Source organism: Podarcis raffonei, chromosome 15, assembly GCF_027172205.1.
Source record: "Podarcis raffonei isolate rPodRaf1 chromosome 15, rPodRaf1.pri, whole genome shotgun sequence".
Taxonomy (NCBI): domain Eukaryota; kingdom Metazoa; phylum Chordata; class Lepidosauria; order Squamata; family Lacertidae; genus Podarcis; species Podarcis raffonei.
The window spans coordinates 6,180,775-6,197,167 of record NC_070616.1 but is presented as its reverse complement, the minus strand read 5'-3'; the positions used below and the strand labels follow the sequence as shown (position 1 = coordinate 6,197,167).

At 48.9% G+C, this 16,393-nt stretch overlaps 1 protein-coding gene across 3 annotated transcripts; it reads right to left on the bottom strand.

Annotated features, from left to right (window-relative positions):
* Positions 1-1,044: 1,044 nt before the first annotated feature.
* Positions 1,045-15,353, bottom strand: MRM1 (mitochondrial rRNA methyltransferase 1). Of its 3 annotated transcripts, XM_053367078.1 has the most exons (6): positions 14,466-14,512; positions 12,086-12,879; positions 11,560-11,653; positions 7,249-7,369; positions 1,690-1,809; positions 1,045-1,550 (listed from the first exon to the last, which is right to left on the bottom strand). In XM_053367078.1, the coding sequence occupies exons 2-6, from the start codon at positions 12,847-12,849 to the stop codon at positions 1,504-1,506; spliced, it is 1,146 nt and encodes a 381-aa protein (XP_053223053.1). In that variant the 5' UTR covers positions 12,850-12,879; positions 14,466-14,512; the 3' UTR covers positions 1,045-1,503. The 3 variants fall into 3 exon arrangements, with proteins under 3 accessions (XP_053223053.1, XP_053223051.1, XP_053223052.1); XM_053367076.1 differs by lacking the exons at positions 1,045-1,550; positions 1,690-1,809 and adding an exon at positions 5,011-5,480 and having other exon boundaries at positions 14,466-14,580; XM_053367077.1 differs by lacking the exons at positions 1,045-1,550; positions 1,690-1,809; positions 14,466-14,512 and adding exons at positions 5,012-5,480; positions 15,270-15,353.
* Positions 15,354-16,393: the final 1,040 nt, after the last annotated feature.

Sequence of the window (16,393 nt, the reverse complement as noted above, 5' to 3'; positions counted from 1 at the left end):
GGTTTCTCATGCAGAGAAATACAAAATACGCACACACACAAATACGGAGAATCAGAGCTTGGTATCAAGGATAAAGAAATGGCTTTTATTCCCATTTCCTTCCAGCGAACAAGAAAGGATGAAATGATATCTTGTTATAAAACTGTTTTCTGCCCATAGTGAAGCAAACCGCAATCTGTATCTTTACCACCACCTAGTGGGAAGAATATACTTCCTCCTTCCTAAGAAACTGAAATTTCATACCAATTCCCAGGTTTTTATAATGCTGTATTATTACATTTTATTTTTTATTTTTTTTTAAAAAAAACCCAGACTTCTGCAGAACAGGGAAAGCAAAGCAAATGAAACATTTCACTTGCATTCTTTTAATAGTTTTGCTACAGGCCAAGGTACACATGACTGAAATGGGTCCTCGTTGCGAAGAACGGAATCTACCATGCGCAGCGAAAGCAGCAATCCCTCTTGCTGTTCTGGCTTCTGGGATAGCTGCGCAGCCTGCATTCGCGCCATAAGACGCACACACATTTCCCCTTACTTTTTAGGAGGGAAAAAGTGAGTCTTATAGAGCAAAAAATACGGTAATTTTTCTGATACACCATACATAGGGAAGACTCCAGAGGCAAGGGAAAAGCTGGCCTAGGCAGACCACTAGCCAGACTCAGTAGGTCATCTTCCTATATCTGTAGTGTTCTCAGGATTTTGCACTGCACTCAATGGAGTCTTAACCCCTTGCTCAACCCCAGAACCCCTCCACCTTTGAGATTACAGAGGAGAGGAATCGAAAACCACCTTTGTCAGGCTAAGAGAGGCAGGTTGGATCATACGGGGTCGTTCCTCTGCCCAGCTTGAGCTCACCTCCCACTGGCCAACGCACAAACAGATCAAAATACACCGGAGGTTTGGGCAGCCATTGTAACGCGTGGGGTTTTAGAGATTCCTGGTCTACCCACTGATATATATGAGGTGTGTGCGATGCTTGGTTCAGTGGTGTACAAACTTTTTTCAAATAGGGCCAGATTTGATGAAGATTTGTTGACCTTTTTTAGGATTGCACCCCAAAGTTGTTGAGCTCTTTTTTTAGGGTTGAAGTTGTGCGTTTTTTAGGATTTTACCCCAGGAAATATACTGCTACAGGGGCCGGATTGGGCCCCCGAGACAGACTTTGGACATGCCTGGACTCTACGCACTGAGATGCACTAGAGTTTAAAGTCATCATCAGGACTAAAATTCTTGCAGAGCACATTCTCTCTCTCTCTCTCTCTCTCTCTCTCTCACACACACACACACACACACACACCTTCTGTCACATAACAGCTGTGGATGCCTTGTGGCCCTGCTGCTCCACCAACCCTGTCTGGTGGAAGAGAGCAGAAGTGAGGACTGTGTTCCAATCCTTTCCTTCTGGCCCAGAAAATTCCCGGACGCCACTTCCCCTAATCCCAGAACTTCTGGACGAGTTCCTCAAAGGCACAGTGCTTTTGTTTTGTTTTTCTTATAGAAGCATCACGGGTCTCTCTCTCTTTGGCTGCAGATCGAGTGCAAGAGGATTCCTGCGGAAGAATTTTATCAAAAGAAAAAGAAGAACAAAAAAAGTGTTAGAAGAGTTTCAACAGTCGGCAAGATTTTACTTTCCTGCTCAGGAAGGAAGAAGCTTCAAGGAGATATAAGTTCAAAGGTGGAATCGCTTACCAGCTGCAACAGACACATTTAAGGACTCGATCCCAGGCGGCAGCTCTCGCCCTGGGAAAATGGTCAACATCCTTTGGCACAAGCTTCTAGTCCCCGGAGAAAGGCCATAACCTTCATTTCCTGCACGCGGGCAAAACACAAAGCAATAAAACGCCAGGATTTTAATTTCATGGTCTTGCCCTAAGTGCTCATGGAGCCTCTGAGGGGCACATACAAAAAACATACCCTTGGACATAAATAACGTTGTTTCCATCCCTTTAAGAAAACATAGAGCTGGAGAAAGAAGTAGGAAGAGTGGCACTCTTTCCCGCTTCCTCAAGCTCTGAATTTTACCCAGATCTCTTGGGAAAAGCAGTGTGTGTGTGTGTGTGTGTGTGTGTGTGTGTGTGTGTGTGTGTGTAAGATTCTCTCTTTCAAGGTGGGGGCTGACTCGCAGGGGGGGAAGGGGAGAAATGGACCAGAGGAGGTGGGAGCCCAAAACTCTCGCTCAAAAATCCAAATAAGCCTATGGACTGAAAAAGTTGGCGACTCTTGCATTAAAGCTGCTTTCATTTCATTAGTGCGAGGATATGTTGTCGTTTAGCATTGGTGCCTTTTCTTTTTTAAAATATCTGAAAGCAAATCAGAACCAAAAAGATATTGAAATAAAAGAGAGAGGCACCAATGAAGGGCAGTATATAAACTGAATAAATAAATGTTTGTTCTATGCCACAGCCCTTCAGATATTTGAAAAAGGGCTATCGTGCAAGCTGTGATTCCTGCATTCCAGGGGGTTGGACTAGATGACCCCTGGGGTTCCTTCCAACTCTACGATTCTGTGTTCTCCAGACGAAATGGGTCATGCTTCCCTCACAGGTCCTCTTCCCCTAACATCACCATCTTCATCCCCTGAACCTGATCTCACCATGTTTAATTAACAGGCAATGAGTTTGGTTCAGTTGCCTTTTTCAACTCCCCATGGCTCTTTATAAAGTAGGGTGTGTTTGTATTTTAGATTATGGATTTTATCAGACAGGGCTTGTGTTTTCTTGTTAAAAAGACCGCTAACCCCTTGGGGCTGAAAGGCAGGGCAGAAATACCCAGGTAAATAAACTTGGGATGAGGCTGAATTTGTTGGCGATAATTAAGATCAGGCTCTTTGGTAACTGGAAAACAGCTGACGAGAAACTGCTTCTCTGGGCACTTGTCCCGAGACAAACGACCAATGGAGTTTGGCCAAAGTGCTGCCAGATCCTTTAAAAAGATCTAGGATTGCAGTTCAACATAACTCATACTCAGAACAGACCCATTGAAATGAATGGACAGCTTCTGGGTACAGCTTCCGGGGCCTAGATCCAGAGAACACAACTTTGCAAAGAATTTATATGAGATCCAAACTTCAACCACCACAGAAGGCAAGGCAGCCGATATGCAATTCTCTCAAATATTTTTTCAATTACCGTATTTTTTGCACCATAACACTCACTTTTTTCCTCCTAGAAAGTAAGGGGAAATGTCTGTGCGTGTTATGGAGGGAATGCCTACGGGTGGCATGCCTACGGATTTTCCTGCTCTAATAACTACGTGCGTGTTATGGTCGGGTGCGTGTTATAGAGCGAAAAATACGGTACTTTGTCCTGTTCCCCCCTGCCACAGCCATCCCAGATCACTTTTTCTTCCAATTCATTTATCCCCTAATTAATTCCCCAACAGATCCTCTTCTCCAGATCAGGTCAATTACACTTATTCGTTACGTCCCCCAAATCCTCTCTATTAACATCCATCTTAAATTAATTTATTCTCCCCCCCCCAACAATATCCTACACAAGATCACTCCCCTGTCCAATTTAATCTCCCTCAAATTGACCACCCACCCAGAAACACTTGAGATGCTTTTTTTAAAGATGTTGGGGGGGGGCATGATCCATGCCAATGTCCCAGAGCATGAGATAGCAACACCACCTCCATGATAAGGGACCCCTGACCATTAGGTCCAGTCATGGCCGACTCTGGGGTTGCGGCACTCATCTCACTTTATTGGCTGGGGGAGCCGGCATACAGCTTCCAGGTCATGTGGCCAGCATGACTAAGCCGCTTCTGGCGAAACAGAGCAGCGCACGGAAACGCCATTTACCATTCTGTAAATGGTACCTATTTATCTACCTGCACTTTGACGTGCTTTAAAACTGCTAGTTTGGCAGGAGCAGGGACCAAGCAACGGGAGCTCACCCCGTCGCGGGGATTCAAACCACCGACCTTCTGATCGGCAAGTCCTAGGCTCTGTGGTTTAACCCACAGCGCCACCCGTGTATACAATTACCCAGGACAGACATTAGGGACTTCTTCACACAGTTCAACTGCGGAACTCCCTTCCACAGGAAGCAGGCATGGCCAACAACTTGGAGGACTTTAAAAGAGGGTGGGACAAATTCATGGAGGAAAGGGTTATCGATGGCTACTATCCACAATGGCTATGCACCGCCTCAGAGGCAGTATGTCTCTGAAAAACAGTCAAAGGGAATCCCAAGCAGGGACAGTTGGCTTCTAGTTTGCCTCTGTGAGATCAGTATGCTAAACTAGATCTGATTTCTTTCCGCCGGGCCTTTGGCTTGGAATCAATTTGATTCCCTCCCGCTCTTTCTTTTTTCCTTTCTCCTTCTGTGATGGAACTCTGATTTGGGGACTTCCCTGGCTTTTTTCTGGCTCATGTAGGAACAGTCTGGATAGTTAGCCTTGGTGAAGACTTGACGTTTTCATCCCCCAAAAAGTTTTTGATTTGAGTTTCCACTGAAATGAGGCTGTATTTTAATGTTTCAATGTTGTCTTTTAATCTTGTTTTTAAGTTGTATTTCAATCAATTGTTTTTATATCGGGTGTTAGCCGCCCTGAGCCCGGTCTTGGCTGGGGAGGGCAGAATATAAACTATTATTATTATTTATTATTATTATTATTATTATTACTACTACTACTACTACTACTACTACTACTACTACAGTGGTATCTCGGATTAAGTACTTAATTCGTTCTGGAGGTCCGTTCTTAACCTGAAACTGTTCTTAACCTGAAGTACCACTTTAGCTAATGGGGCCTCCTGCTGCCGCTGTGCCGCCACCACACGATTTCTGTTCTCATCCTGAAGCAAAGTTCTTAACCAGAGGTACTATTTCTGGGTTAGCGGAGTCTGTAACCTGAAGCATCTGTAACCTGAAGTGTCTGTAACCTGAGGTACCACTGCATTATTATTATTATTATTATTATTATTATTATTATTATTATTACTTATTAGTTTTCTCTACCACCCTTCATCACAAGATCTCAGGGCAGTTGACAGGCAGATGGGCCTCCTCTGTCCCCATCCAACTGCCCCAAATTTTCAGATTCTCCTATCTTTCTCCTCGCACTTCTGCAAACTGCAGGCCCCTTCCTCTCCCCCAAATCTCCCAGGCTCCCTGCCCTGTCCAATTTTCCCTTTTCTGCCAAGCGCTCAACAGAGAGTGGAAATCATCGCCGGCAAGAAGAGGCCGGCCCGCTCTCGGGAGCCCCTCTGCTCCGCCGAAAGAGATTCCGTTCCCTCGCAGGAACGAGCCGAGCCGTCCTTCAAAGTAACAGCCCCCGACTGTCACTGCAGTCCCCGACTCGTTGTCCCGCCGCCCGTTGTGGAGATGGATTTCCCCGCAGCTCATCATTCCTGCCCCCGACTTGCCAGTATCTCTTTCCTCCCTGTAATCGAAAAGGTATCCGAGCCCCGGGAGCGACGCCGCAGCGTCCTGTCAGCTCCCCGGCTTCAATCAGCGTTTCGGTTAAAGATGAGCCTGGCAAGGAAAGGAAAGGGGACCGTTGGGGCACCGCCGCCGCCTTTCCCACTGCAGAGGAATAACCCAAAGCATCTCTCATGCTCCCAGCCACGGGCAAACAGCCCCCGGCGCATAACTCAGGAGAGACTCCTTGGCAGTGGAAGGGGAAAAGTGCATTTCTGTCCTGTAACACAGGGGAACCAGCGGCCCGCCCTAGGGGTTGCGATGGACCCTCCATGTTCGGATGCAGTCTATCTCTTAAAAGCCAGGCGCTGAAGGTAAAGGACAGCGGGGAAGATATCTTCCCTGTTCTCTTTCAGCTTTCCAAAAATCGATGGGCTGGCAGACGGTGGGTGCACAATACTTTAGTTTGGCACAGGTAAAGCCAGGGTAAGGGGGCGTGTCTGTGAGACTCTAGAGGTTGTGCAACTACAACTCCCAGCATCCTCTGCCAGGCCAGCCAATGGCCAGGAACGATGAGAGTCTAGAAAGGTCTGGAGGGCTGTCTATGGTACGATACCCCACAATAACCCTTTGGCTGACTAATATTCTACAGACTTTTAAATGGCGTTTGTGGAAAAGGGGGCTATCATATTGTTGTTTTTGTTTCAACTACAGTGGTACCTCAGGTTACAGCTGCTTCAGGTTACAGACTCCGATAACCCAGAAATAGTACCTTGGGTTAAGAACTTTGCTCCAGGATGAGAACAGAAATTGTGCAGCAGCGGTGTGGCGGCAGCGGGAGGCCCCATTAGCTAAAGTGGTACCTCAGGTTAAGAACAGTTTCAGGTTAAGAACGGACCTCCGGAACGAATTAAGTTCTTAACCCGAGGTACCACTGTACTTATTTGTGCTTTTACTTCGTATTTTATCTTGCGGACGGCCGTGAGATCTTGCGATGAAGGGTGGTTATATCAATCGAACAAATAAAAAATAAAAATAAGAACTGGAGCACACCCCAGACCCAAGTCCTTGCGGTCTCCTAGCTGCCTTCCTTCATTTGTCAGGGGAGTTGCAAGACCTCCAAGCTTCTCAGGAGGCAATGTGGTATCGTAGTAAATGTGAGGGGGAGGCGAGTTTAAATTCTCTCCCAGCTACCCAGCTAACAGGGGCGGGGGGTGGAATCTCTAACCGGTTTGTTGTTTCTTGGCCTAGCCTACCTCACAGGGCTGTTACTCAGGGAAATAACCATAAGACACTAGCAGCCTTAGATTCCAAGTTGGCAAACCCTTCCCCAGCCCCACACACACACCCGGTCTACACTGACCGCCAGTCCCTCTCCAGGGTATTCTGCCTGGAATCATTCCCAACCCTACTTGGGGATTGAACCTGGCACCTGTTCTGTCCCTGAGCTACGGCCAGCTTCTCTGCAAAAGTTTGGCCCTCCAAAATAACAACAACAACTTTATTATTTATACCCCACCCATCTGGCCGGGTTGCCCCAGCACAAATAAAAACATAATAAAACATGAAACATTAACAACTTCCCAATACAGTGGTACCTTGGTACTCAAACGGCTTGGTTCCCAAACAAATCGGCTCCTGAACACCGCAAACCCGGGAGTAAGTGTTCCAGTTTGTGAATGTTTTTCAGAAGCCAGAAATCTGACACGGAGGACAAGCGGCTTCCGGTTGGCTCTTCCGAATGCAAGAGCCAATAAGAAGCTACGCTTTGGAAATCGAACGTTTCGGAAGTCGAACGTCCTTCCGGAACAGATTGCATTCGACTTCCGAGGTACCATTGTACAGGGCTTCCTGAAAATGTAAGTGCCACAGTGTTACATACCTAGCAGCAGTATGGTGGGTCCCTTCCAGCGGAAATCTAAGCAACTCACGGTGGGGACAGAATCCAAGTCTTTGGTGTGGGCAGCTGTTCCAAGGACTTCCCATCCTTGCTCTGATTTTGCCTTCCAGAAGAAAAGGGCGGTGAGATAGGAGCAAAAGAAAAGGGCAAACTTGAGGATTGCTTCGTATAAATTCCCACTTCCATGATATGGAGGAAGAAGATACTTCTGCGCTCGTTGCTGTTTGTTCACTGTTTAAATCAGAAACATGAACTTCATGGGTTCCCAGGAAGCACTACGTGTTAAGAACAATAAATGAAACCTCAACACAGAACCAAAAGCATCTGACAAACGATTCCCTGGTGCGAGGTGGCCCAGCCAGGAATTCAAACCCAGAGGAAGTCCAAGTATCCCTTGATAGCTGGGAGTCTCTCTCCAGCCACTGGAGTGGAGGACCCATCAAACTGAGCGCCAGTGTGGAGCTGTGGTTAGAGTGCCAGGCAAGGGCCAGGGTTCAAATCCCAGTACGTTTCCCAGCACAATTGAAAGTGTTGGTGCTGACCTTGAAAGCCCTAAACAGCCTCGGTCCTGTAGACCTGAAGGAGCGTCTCCACCTCCATCGTTCTGCCCGGACACTGAGGTCCAGCGCCGGGGGCCTTCTGGCGTTTCCCTCACTGCGAGGTTATGGGGAACCAGGCAGAGGGCCTTCTCGGTAGTGACACCCGCCCTGTGGAACACCCTCACATCAGATGTCAAGGAAATAAACAACCAGCTGACTTTTAGAAGACATCTGAAGGCAGCCCTGTTTGGGGAAGTTTTTAATGTTTGATGTTTTATTGTGTTTTTAATATTCTGTTGGAAGCTGCCCAGAGTGGCTGGGGAGGCCTGGCAAGATAGGCGAGATATAAGTAATAAATAATAATAATAATAATCCTCACTCGGCCATGAAGCTTGCAGGGACAGGCAGGACCAGTCACTGTTTCTCAGCCTAACCAACCTCACAGGGTTGTTGTGGGGACTAAGCAAGGAGGGGAAGAGCCACGTACAGTGGTACCTCAGGTTACAGACGCTTCAGGTTACATACGCTTCAGGTTACAGACTCCGCTAACCCAGAAGTAGTACCTCGGGTTAAGAACTTTGCTTCAGGATGAGAACAGAAATCGCACGGCAGCAGCAGCAGGAGGCCCCATTAGCTAAAGTGGTACCTCTGGTTAAGAACAGTTTCAGATTAAGAATGGACCTCCGGAACGAATTAAGTTCTTCACCCAAGGTACCACTGTTCTCTTCCTTGAGCTCCTTGGAGGGAATTAAGAAAGGCCTTGCCTCTAGCTACTGTGATAGGGGGCCAGAGGAACAGCTTAGCACAAGTGCTTCCGGACTACAACTCCCATCATCTCTAACCACTGGTCCTGCTGGCTGGGGCTGATTGGAGGTGCAATCTAATGACATCAAGAGGGAAGCAGGTCGTGCCCCTCCCGGACACAGACTTTGCCCTGATCCAGGAAAACAAGTTGCTATTGCATACATGCTCCCAGCTCATCCTTTCAACACAACCACCTACAAAATCCATTTTTAGAGGGGGGAGGGGAGAAAATCTGCCTCGTTTTCTGAAAAAACCTGCCATTTCCAGGCCGTAACGACGCTGGGATTTATGCCCGCTCCGCGGCAAAGGTGAAGCCGGCCAACGTGGACCCAATTAAACAGAGCGCCTCAACGGCCCAAATGTTCATAAATTGCACATTTATAGTAGAGGGAAGCAGTCCGCACAGATGTTTCAATTAAGTTGCAACACCTTCTTAATGGCCTCTTTATGGGGTTGTTCCAGAGCGGGGCGGCTGGCAGAGATCGGAGGGGGAGGCTCCCCAGACCCACAGGAAAGGGGCAGAGAAAAGGTGGCTGAAAAATTAGGCCATTTGCCTTTCATTGTCTGAAAGGCCAGCCAGCGTTAAATTGTCTCCCGGCCGACTCAATGCCCAACTGGTGGGAAGACGGGTCTTGGGCTTATGTCGTGTGTGTCCCGGAGCCCAGATACACCTGGCGGGTGCTCATTGGATAAATTCCATCCTTTTCCCAGCTTGTTAAGTTTACCAGATTTTTTTCAATGAATCCGGGGACACTTGGACATTGATGCTGCAGTGATGGCAGTGGCAGAGGGGCAGCCGCCACCTTGACCTCAACCGCCTTCCTCCAAGACTTCTATCTCCTTTCTCCATGAGCCTGGGCAGCCCCTGGTTCTTCGGTGGTGGTGGGGAAGGGGTGTGCAGTGGGTCAGGCACAGAAGGCGGAGAAGGAGGGCCGAGAGTGGCGGTGAGGCTCAGGCAGCGTGAGGTCTCCCTTCCCATCAGAGCAGCCCCAATCCCATTCCTACTTGCGTGCAAGCAGGAGGGAGCGGGGATCCCTCAGCCAGGAAGGTAGACTTCACACTGCCTTTCGGAGCAGCCCCATCCCAACTTCTACTTGCATGCAAGCAGGATGGGACAGGGATCTGTCAGGCAGAGCAATGCCTCCCTTGCCATTGGAGCAGCCCCAATCCCATTCCTACTTGCGTGCAAGCAGGAGGGGGCAGGGATCCCTCAGCTGCGAAGGGAGGCTTCCTTTTGCCTAGCTGAGAGACCCCTGCCCCCTCTTGCTTGCACACAAGCTCTGATCGGCAGCATGAAGCCTCCCTTCACAGCTTAGTTGCTGGGGTCAGGGAAGGTGGAGGGAGTCCGGAAGCTGCACCTTAGAACCCCTGCACCACCATCATATGGGGACTTGCGAGCAGCTCCTGAAGCCAGCCAGAGCCAACTGCTCCGGGCTGCTGAGACTGCCGCTGCTGCATTTCCCAGGGACATTAGATGAAATCGGGGGACATTCCGGGGATGGCATTTGTCCGGGGACTTATTCGCAAATCCGGGGACGTCTGGTAACCCTATTGTAAACCCAGCTTTCAATCTTATGTGCACACCCCATTTCGTATGGACCTCAGGCTGGCCACCTAGCAAAATCCAACTTATTTTTAAAAGCTTGTACAACGCTGCCACTGTGTGGCCGAACGGGGTATAGCAGCCATTCCAAGCAAGGCAGAAGAGGCGCTGGAATGCATCAGAGCAAAAGGAATAGAAGGGAATAAGAGACCAGCTGTCTGCTACAGAGTCAGGCCATTTGTCTATCCGGGTCAACGCAGTATGCTCTGAACGGCAGCAACCCCCCAGGGATTCAGACAGGGAGCCTTGCTCAGCCCTACCCAGAAACGTCAGGAATTAAATCTGGGATCGTCTGCGTGCAAAGCACTGAGCTACGATCATTCTAACTTGGAAACAAAGATTCTAGTCCCCTTGGTTCTGGATGAAAGGGGGTTTAAAATGGGTTCGCAGAAAGCTGCCTTAAGCCGAGCCAAGCCATCGGTCCATCTAGCTCAGGGTTGTCAGCTCTGACTGGCAGCAGCTCTCCGGGGTTTGAGGCTTTCCCCCAGCCCTATGTGGAATTGAACCCAGCACCTTTGGCATACAAAGCAGACAAGCTAGCACCCTTCCCAGTGCTTTGCTTGCAAGCAATCTCACCATGTGAATTTAAGAGGAGTGCTGCTGCTGAATCAGAGCAAAGGTGGTCAGAGCAGAGTCAGGGAAGCTGTAGATCTCTGGAGATCATTGGACACCAACTCCCATTAATGCCCCCCCCCCGCAGCACCGCCAATGCTCGGGGATTGTGGGAGCTGGCGTCCAGCAACATCTGGAGCGCTACAGGAGAGTCACTCCTGGGGTCTGAGTGTTGGACCTGAGAGACCAGGCCTCAAAGCCCCACCGATTCATGAAACTCCCCAAGTGACCCTTTCTCTGTCTCTGATCCTACCCTGCCTCACAGGGTTGTTGTGAGAATACATTGGGGAAGGAGAGAGAACGACGTTCACCCCTTTGAGCTCCTTGGAGGAAAGGCGAGATAAAAATGTAGAGGCGACTCCCCATTGACATGGGGGTTACATTCTGAGACACCGTGCATTTAAGCAAAATCACGTATACTGGGAACACCACCGAAAAGGCCTGTAAACACCCTCTGGAAACCCTGGAAAAACCAAAAATCTACCAAACTCCACCACACGCGCTTTCTCCAAACTTCCTTGCTTAAAATCCAACTTCCCACAGGCCTCAAATAACAGTGCAAAGGCTCATGGGACTGCCAGACGCTATTTTTGCGCCGTTTTTGCCCCTCCTCACGCCACGTCCAGGTTTGCGACAATGAGTGCGGTTGTGCATGCCTTGGAGGTACAGGAAGTTGCCTGTAATCATTAATTTAAAAGAAAAACAGGCGAAAGTTTGTGGGTGGGTGGGTGTTACCTTAAGAAGGCTCTGAAGATCATCTGTGTTATATACGTCCAGAACTTCCATGGCCCCCGAGCTGGCTTTGCTGACCACAGGTGTCAGGGGACAGCTACAAAGAGAGAAGCCCGGGGTAGGGGCAAAAATTATTAAATGCTTCCCGGCAGATCTCCACAAGCTGGTTCTGTTAGCAACACCCGTCTTCGCAGGGGCAGAGAGAATGGAAAAACTGCATCTAACCCACAGCCTGTGCTCAAGTTGGCCTGACGCAGGATTGCTCCAAAGTAAACCCCACCGAGGTCAATGGCACTTGCTCCTAAGGAATTGCAGGCAGGCAGGATGGCGGGGACTGAACCTTCTGCCCCCAAAGCAGATGCTTTATCACGGAGCTCTGGTTGTTCAGCTAAAAACAAATTAAGATTCTAGTCCTCATGCCAGTGCTGAATCACATAGGCAGGTAAGGATCTGCCTCACATTGAAAGCAAATGCTCTGCCCCTGATCTACAGGCCCACCCCCAAAATAATTCACCCGGTGCTATTTTACCTGTTCCGTTGACTCATCACAATCCTGTCGACGCCCAGGAAGTGAGCAGACCGAAGGATAGCTCCCAGGTTCATGGGGTCCTGTATCCCCTCCAGAGCCAGCCAAAGGAGCTGGGACCCCCCTCCCTCTGCCTCAGGGGGCGGTGCCTCCTGCCAGCCAATGGGGCGGAGGGGCGTGGCTTCCAGGCACACGCCCTGATGGACAGCGCCCTTGCAGAGGCCATCTAGAACCTTCCTTTGAACCACCTTCACTGGAATCCCCCTGTCCTTGGCGCGCTGGGAGAATTCTTCCAGCATAGGCGATGGAGTGCCCTTGCCAGCCTTGAGGAAGAGTTGGAAAAAGTTCCTCTTGGATCTGGCCAGAGCCAAGGAGCAGGGAGCAACCCCAAACAAGATCTCTGAGCCTTTGGTCCTTTCGACGGGGAGGGGTTTCTGCGGGGGGCTCCTCTTCCTCTCGGGGAAATCGTCGTTCCTCAAGTTCTTCAGCTCCTCCCTGTCAGACGGCATGGTCTGCGCACGAAATTGCCGCCAGAACTCTTTCCGAAGGGCACGACCTTTCCAGGGTTTACGTGGCTGGGCCTCGCTCTGGTCCTTGGCTGTTTCAAGCCCATGATCAGGAGTCACTTGGCTGCTCAACCCACCAGGAAGTTCGCGCTCCCCCGCCTGAGGTTTTCTCCGCGTGGAGAGATGTCGGATGGTTCCAACGGCGCAGGGCAGTCTTGCGGCGTCCCAGAGGCCAGATTTAAAAGACAGGAGAAGTGCCATCTCTGACGTTCAATATGCCTTTCTCTCAACCTTAAAAGAGGGGTAGGGACCAAGATGCTAAATCAACATGGATTATGTGGTCTTTCTGAAAAATCCTGAAACAGAAACTTTTTCCAATATCTCCTGCCCAGAATTTCCACTTTTAAACGGTGTGCTATATAATAATAATAATAATAATAATAATAATAATAAGAAGAAGAAGAAGAAGAAGAAGAAGAAGAAGAAGAAGCAGCAGCAGCAGCAGCAGCAGCAGCAGCAGCAGCAGCAGCAGCCACTCTGGGAGGCTCCCAATCAAGTATTAAAAACAATACAGCGTTAAATGTTAAAACTTCCCTGAACAGGGCTGCCTTCAGATGTCTTTTAAAGATAGGATAGCTGCTTATTTCCTTCACATCTGAAGGGAGGGTGTTCCACAGGGTGGGCGCCACTACCGAGAAGGCCCTCTGCCTGGTTCCCTGTAACCTTACTTCTCGCAATGAGGGAAGCGCCAGAAGACCCTCGGCGCTGGATCTCAGTGTCCGGCTGAATGATGGGGGTGGAGACGCTCCTTCAAGTATACAGGACTGAGGCCATTTAGGGCTTTAAAGGTCAGCACCAACACTTTGAAGTGTGCTTGGAAACGTACTGGGAGCCAATGCAGATCTTTCAGAACCGGTGGTATGTGGTCGCGGCGGCCACTCCCAGTCACCAGTCTAGCTGCCACATTCTGGATTAATTGCAGGATCATATATTTGAATCATGGGCATTTACATTTTAACGGCCTGATTACATAGCTTTGTTCTGTATTTTAGCTATTTGAGAATTGCGCAATTAGTTGTTATGTTTTGTAAGCCCTACCTGAGCATGCATAATAATTATAAAATAACAATTATAATAATAAATCCCCAAATCAACTTTGATCTGATGTGCTCTAGGATTTTTCACTTGGCCTTGACTCCCCCACCCAGCAGTTCATGCAGGAATTTATCACTCATAAATCATCTACAGTTTGCTAAGCAATTTCAGCTGAATTTTGGGGGAACCACTTGAAGCATCCGTTGTGTTGAGCTACTTCAATTGCTTTTGTTTTATGCTCTCATTGCAAACAACTGAAAGTCTGTAAATTTTGATAATAAACCTGATTTGCAATGGGGGTTGAATAATTCCGATAGCAATGGTAGGAGCATCACGGAGTATTAGTAAAGCAGAGCATCTGCTTTCATGTAGAAGGCCCCATGTTCAGACCATGGCATCTCTGGGTACCATCTCAAACACCACAGTGAGTCAATGTAGGCAAGGCTGAATTAGACAAGCCAGTGGGTCTGACTCTGTACACAGCATCTTCCTATATTAAATCAGCCCTTAATTCAGAACCATGAGAACGTGTTTGGGCTAACCAGTGTGCTGTGATGGTTAGAGTGCTAGCCTCTAGAAGACCAGGGTTTGAATCCCCAGTCAGCCACTGAGTGACCTCACTGTCTCTCATCCTAACCTACCTCACAAGGTTGTTGAGAGGATAAAAAGGGGAGCGGAAGAGCAGAGAAAGCCATGCACACACCACCTTGAGGTGGTGGCATAATAAATGGCAATCCATATCCAGCCTAGGTTTGCCTGAGCATCTTTTAAAAGCCACCCACGTCTGAAGGTCATCGCTGCACCCTGGATAACAGCAGTAAAGCCACAGCTACATCCCAGGAGTGATGTATGGAAGTGAGAGCTGGACCATAAAGAAGGCTGATCGCCAAAGAATGGGTGCTTTTGAATTATGGTGCTGGAGGAGACTCTTGAGAGTCCCATGGACTGCAAGAAGATCAAACGCATCCATTCTGAAGGAAATCAGCCCTGAGCGCTCACTGGAAGGACAGATCATGAAGCTGAGGCTCCAATACTTTGGCCACTTCATGGGAAGAGAAGACTCCCTGGAAAAGACCCTGATGTTGGGAAAGATGGAGGGCACAAGGAGAAGGGGACGACAGAGGACGAGGTGGTTGGACAGTGTTCTCGAAGCTATGAACATGAGTTTGACCAAACTGCGGGAGGCAGTGGAAGACAGGAGTGCCTGGCGTGCTCTGGTCCATGGGGTCACGAAGAGTCGGACACGACTAAACGACTAAACAACAAGGCCACAGGATTAGCACCACGAGGCCCTTCCAGTTGCCCCCAGGGAGGAAGGCTCGAAAGGTTTGGATTTGGCAAATTCTGCTCTTCCTTCCCTCCCTGATTTTGCAAATAGAAAAGTTCAAGTTGCTAGTCCCTGTGGGCTGCGGAGCCAGTAACAAACTCAGCTGAAAACGGAGAGAGGGAGAGAGAGAGAGAGAGAGAGAGAGAGAGAGAGAGAGAGAGAGAGAGAGATCTGCAGCCCAGCCTCCCTGCCCAAGCTGCTCTCGATCCAAACTGCAGCAACCCCCGTCCAGGATTGCACGCCCTCCTGGCAAACCTACCTGGCCACCCACGTGGGCTGCTACCTTCTCCGCCTGAAGAGGAAGTGGCCTCCAACCATAGAGGCCACGGCGAGAGAGCGTCGTACTTGTCCCACAGCGCCACCTGCTGGCTAAGCCATTTAGCTGCGTCGAGGAGCGTAGAAAGATGCCTGGCTTGCGTAGAAGCAAGCCGGGGTGTGTGTCAGCGTCGCCTACACTGACCGGCAGCAGCAGCAGCTTGCTAGGGTTTCAGACAGAGGTCTTTCCCATCCCTATTTGCGAGATGCCAGGGATGGAACCTGGGGCTATCTGCCTTCCTGGTTCGGAAGGGCGGGCTTGCGATTCCCCATCCATCTTTCATGTTTATCATTAAATTTGTATTTTTCTTTAAAAGAAGTACAGATCAGAAACAGAGTTTTCCCCTTTGTTTTTATTTTACAATTCACAGTTAAAGAACATACTGATAGGTTAGAGCGTTTTCTGCATCACTGTCATCACTCCAGGGATTTTTAAAACACACACACAGAATTCTTCCTTTATTTTTTTATTTTTGCCATTGCAGTGCTAGAATCCCAGCTGTTCCATCCAGCTGATTTAAAATGAGCCCACCCTAAGGGAGATTCGAACAAGTGGCAGAAATATAGCTGAGAGTCTGGCTTAGGAAAACCTCTGTTCAGAAAATTTGCACCGAGGCAACTGGCAGTGTGAGGCAGCCCACTTAATAAACAGTACCTCTGCAGAACACATTGGAGTGTTTTGGAGAAAGGGTGGGGTGAAATGATCCGTGTGGTCCCTTCTAACTCTACAATTCTATGGTTCTAAATAAGGTTGGTAATTCAAGGGGGAGAAGTGGTTCTGTGAAATTAAACAAGTCAAACAGAATCTGGAGCCTGTTTTTACTCCAAAGGAAGTCCTATTGTGCTCAGCAGGGTTTATTCCCTATTGTGTGCCTTTGGGATTAAAGCATCAGACAGAGGTTGGCAAAATGTAAGGCGAGTCCTGCTAAATCGGATCAAAAGCCTGTCTTGCCCAACACCCTGTTTCCGACACTGGTCAACCAGATAATCCAAGCAGAGCCTGAAGGCAACCTCCTTCTCCTGTTGTTTGCCCCACAGCAACTGAAATTAAGAGGTAGACTACTGCTA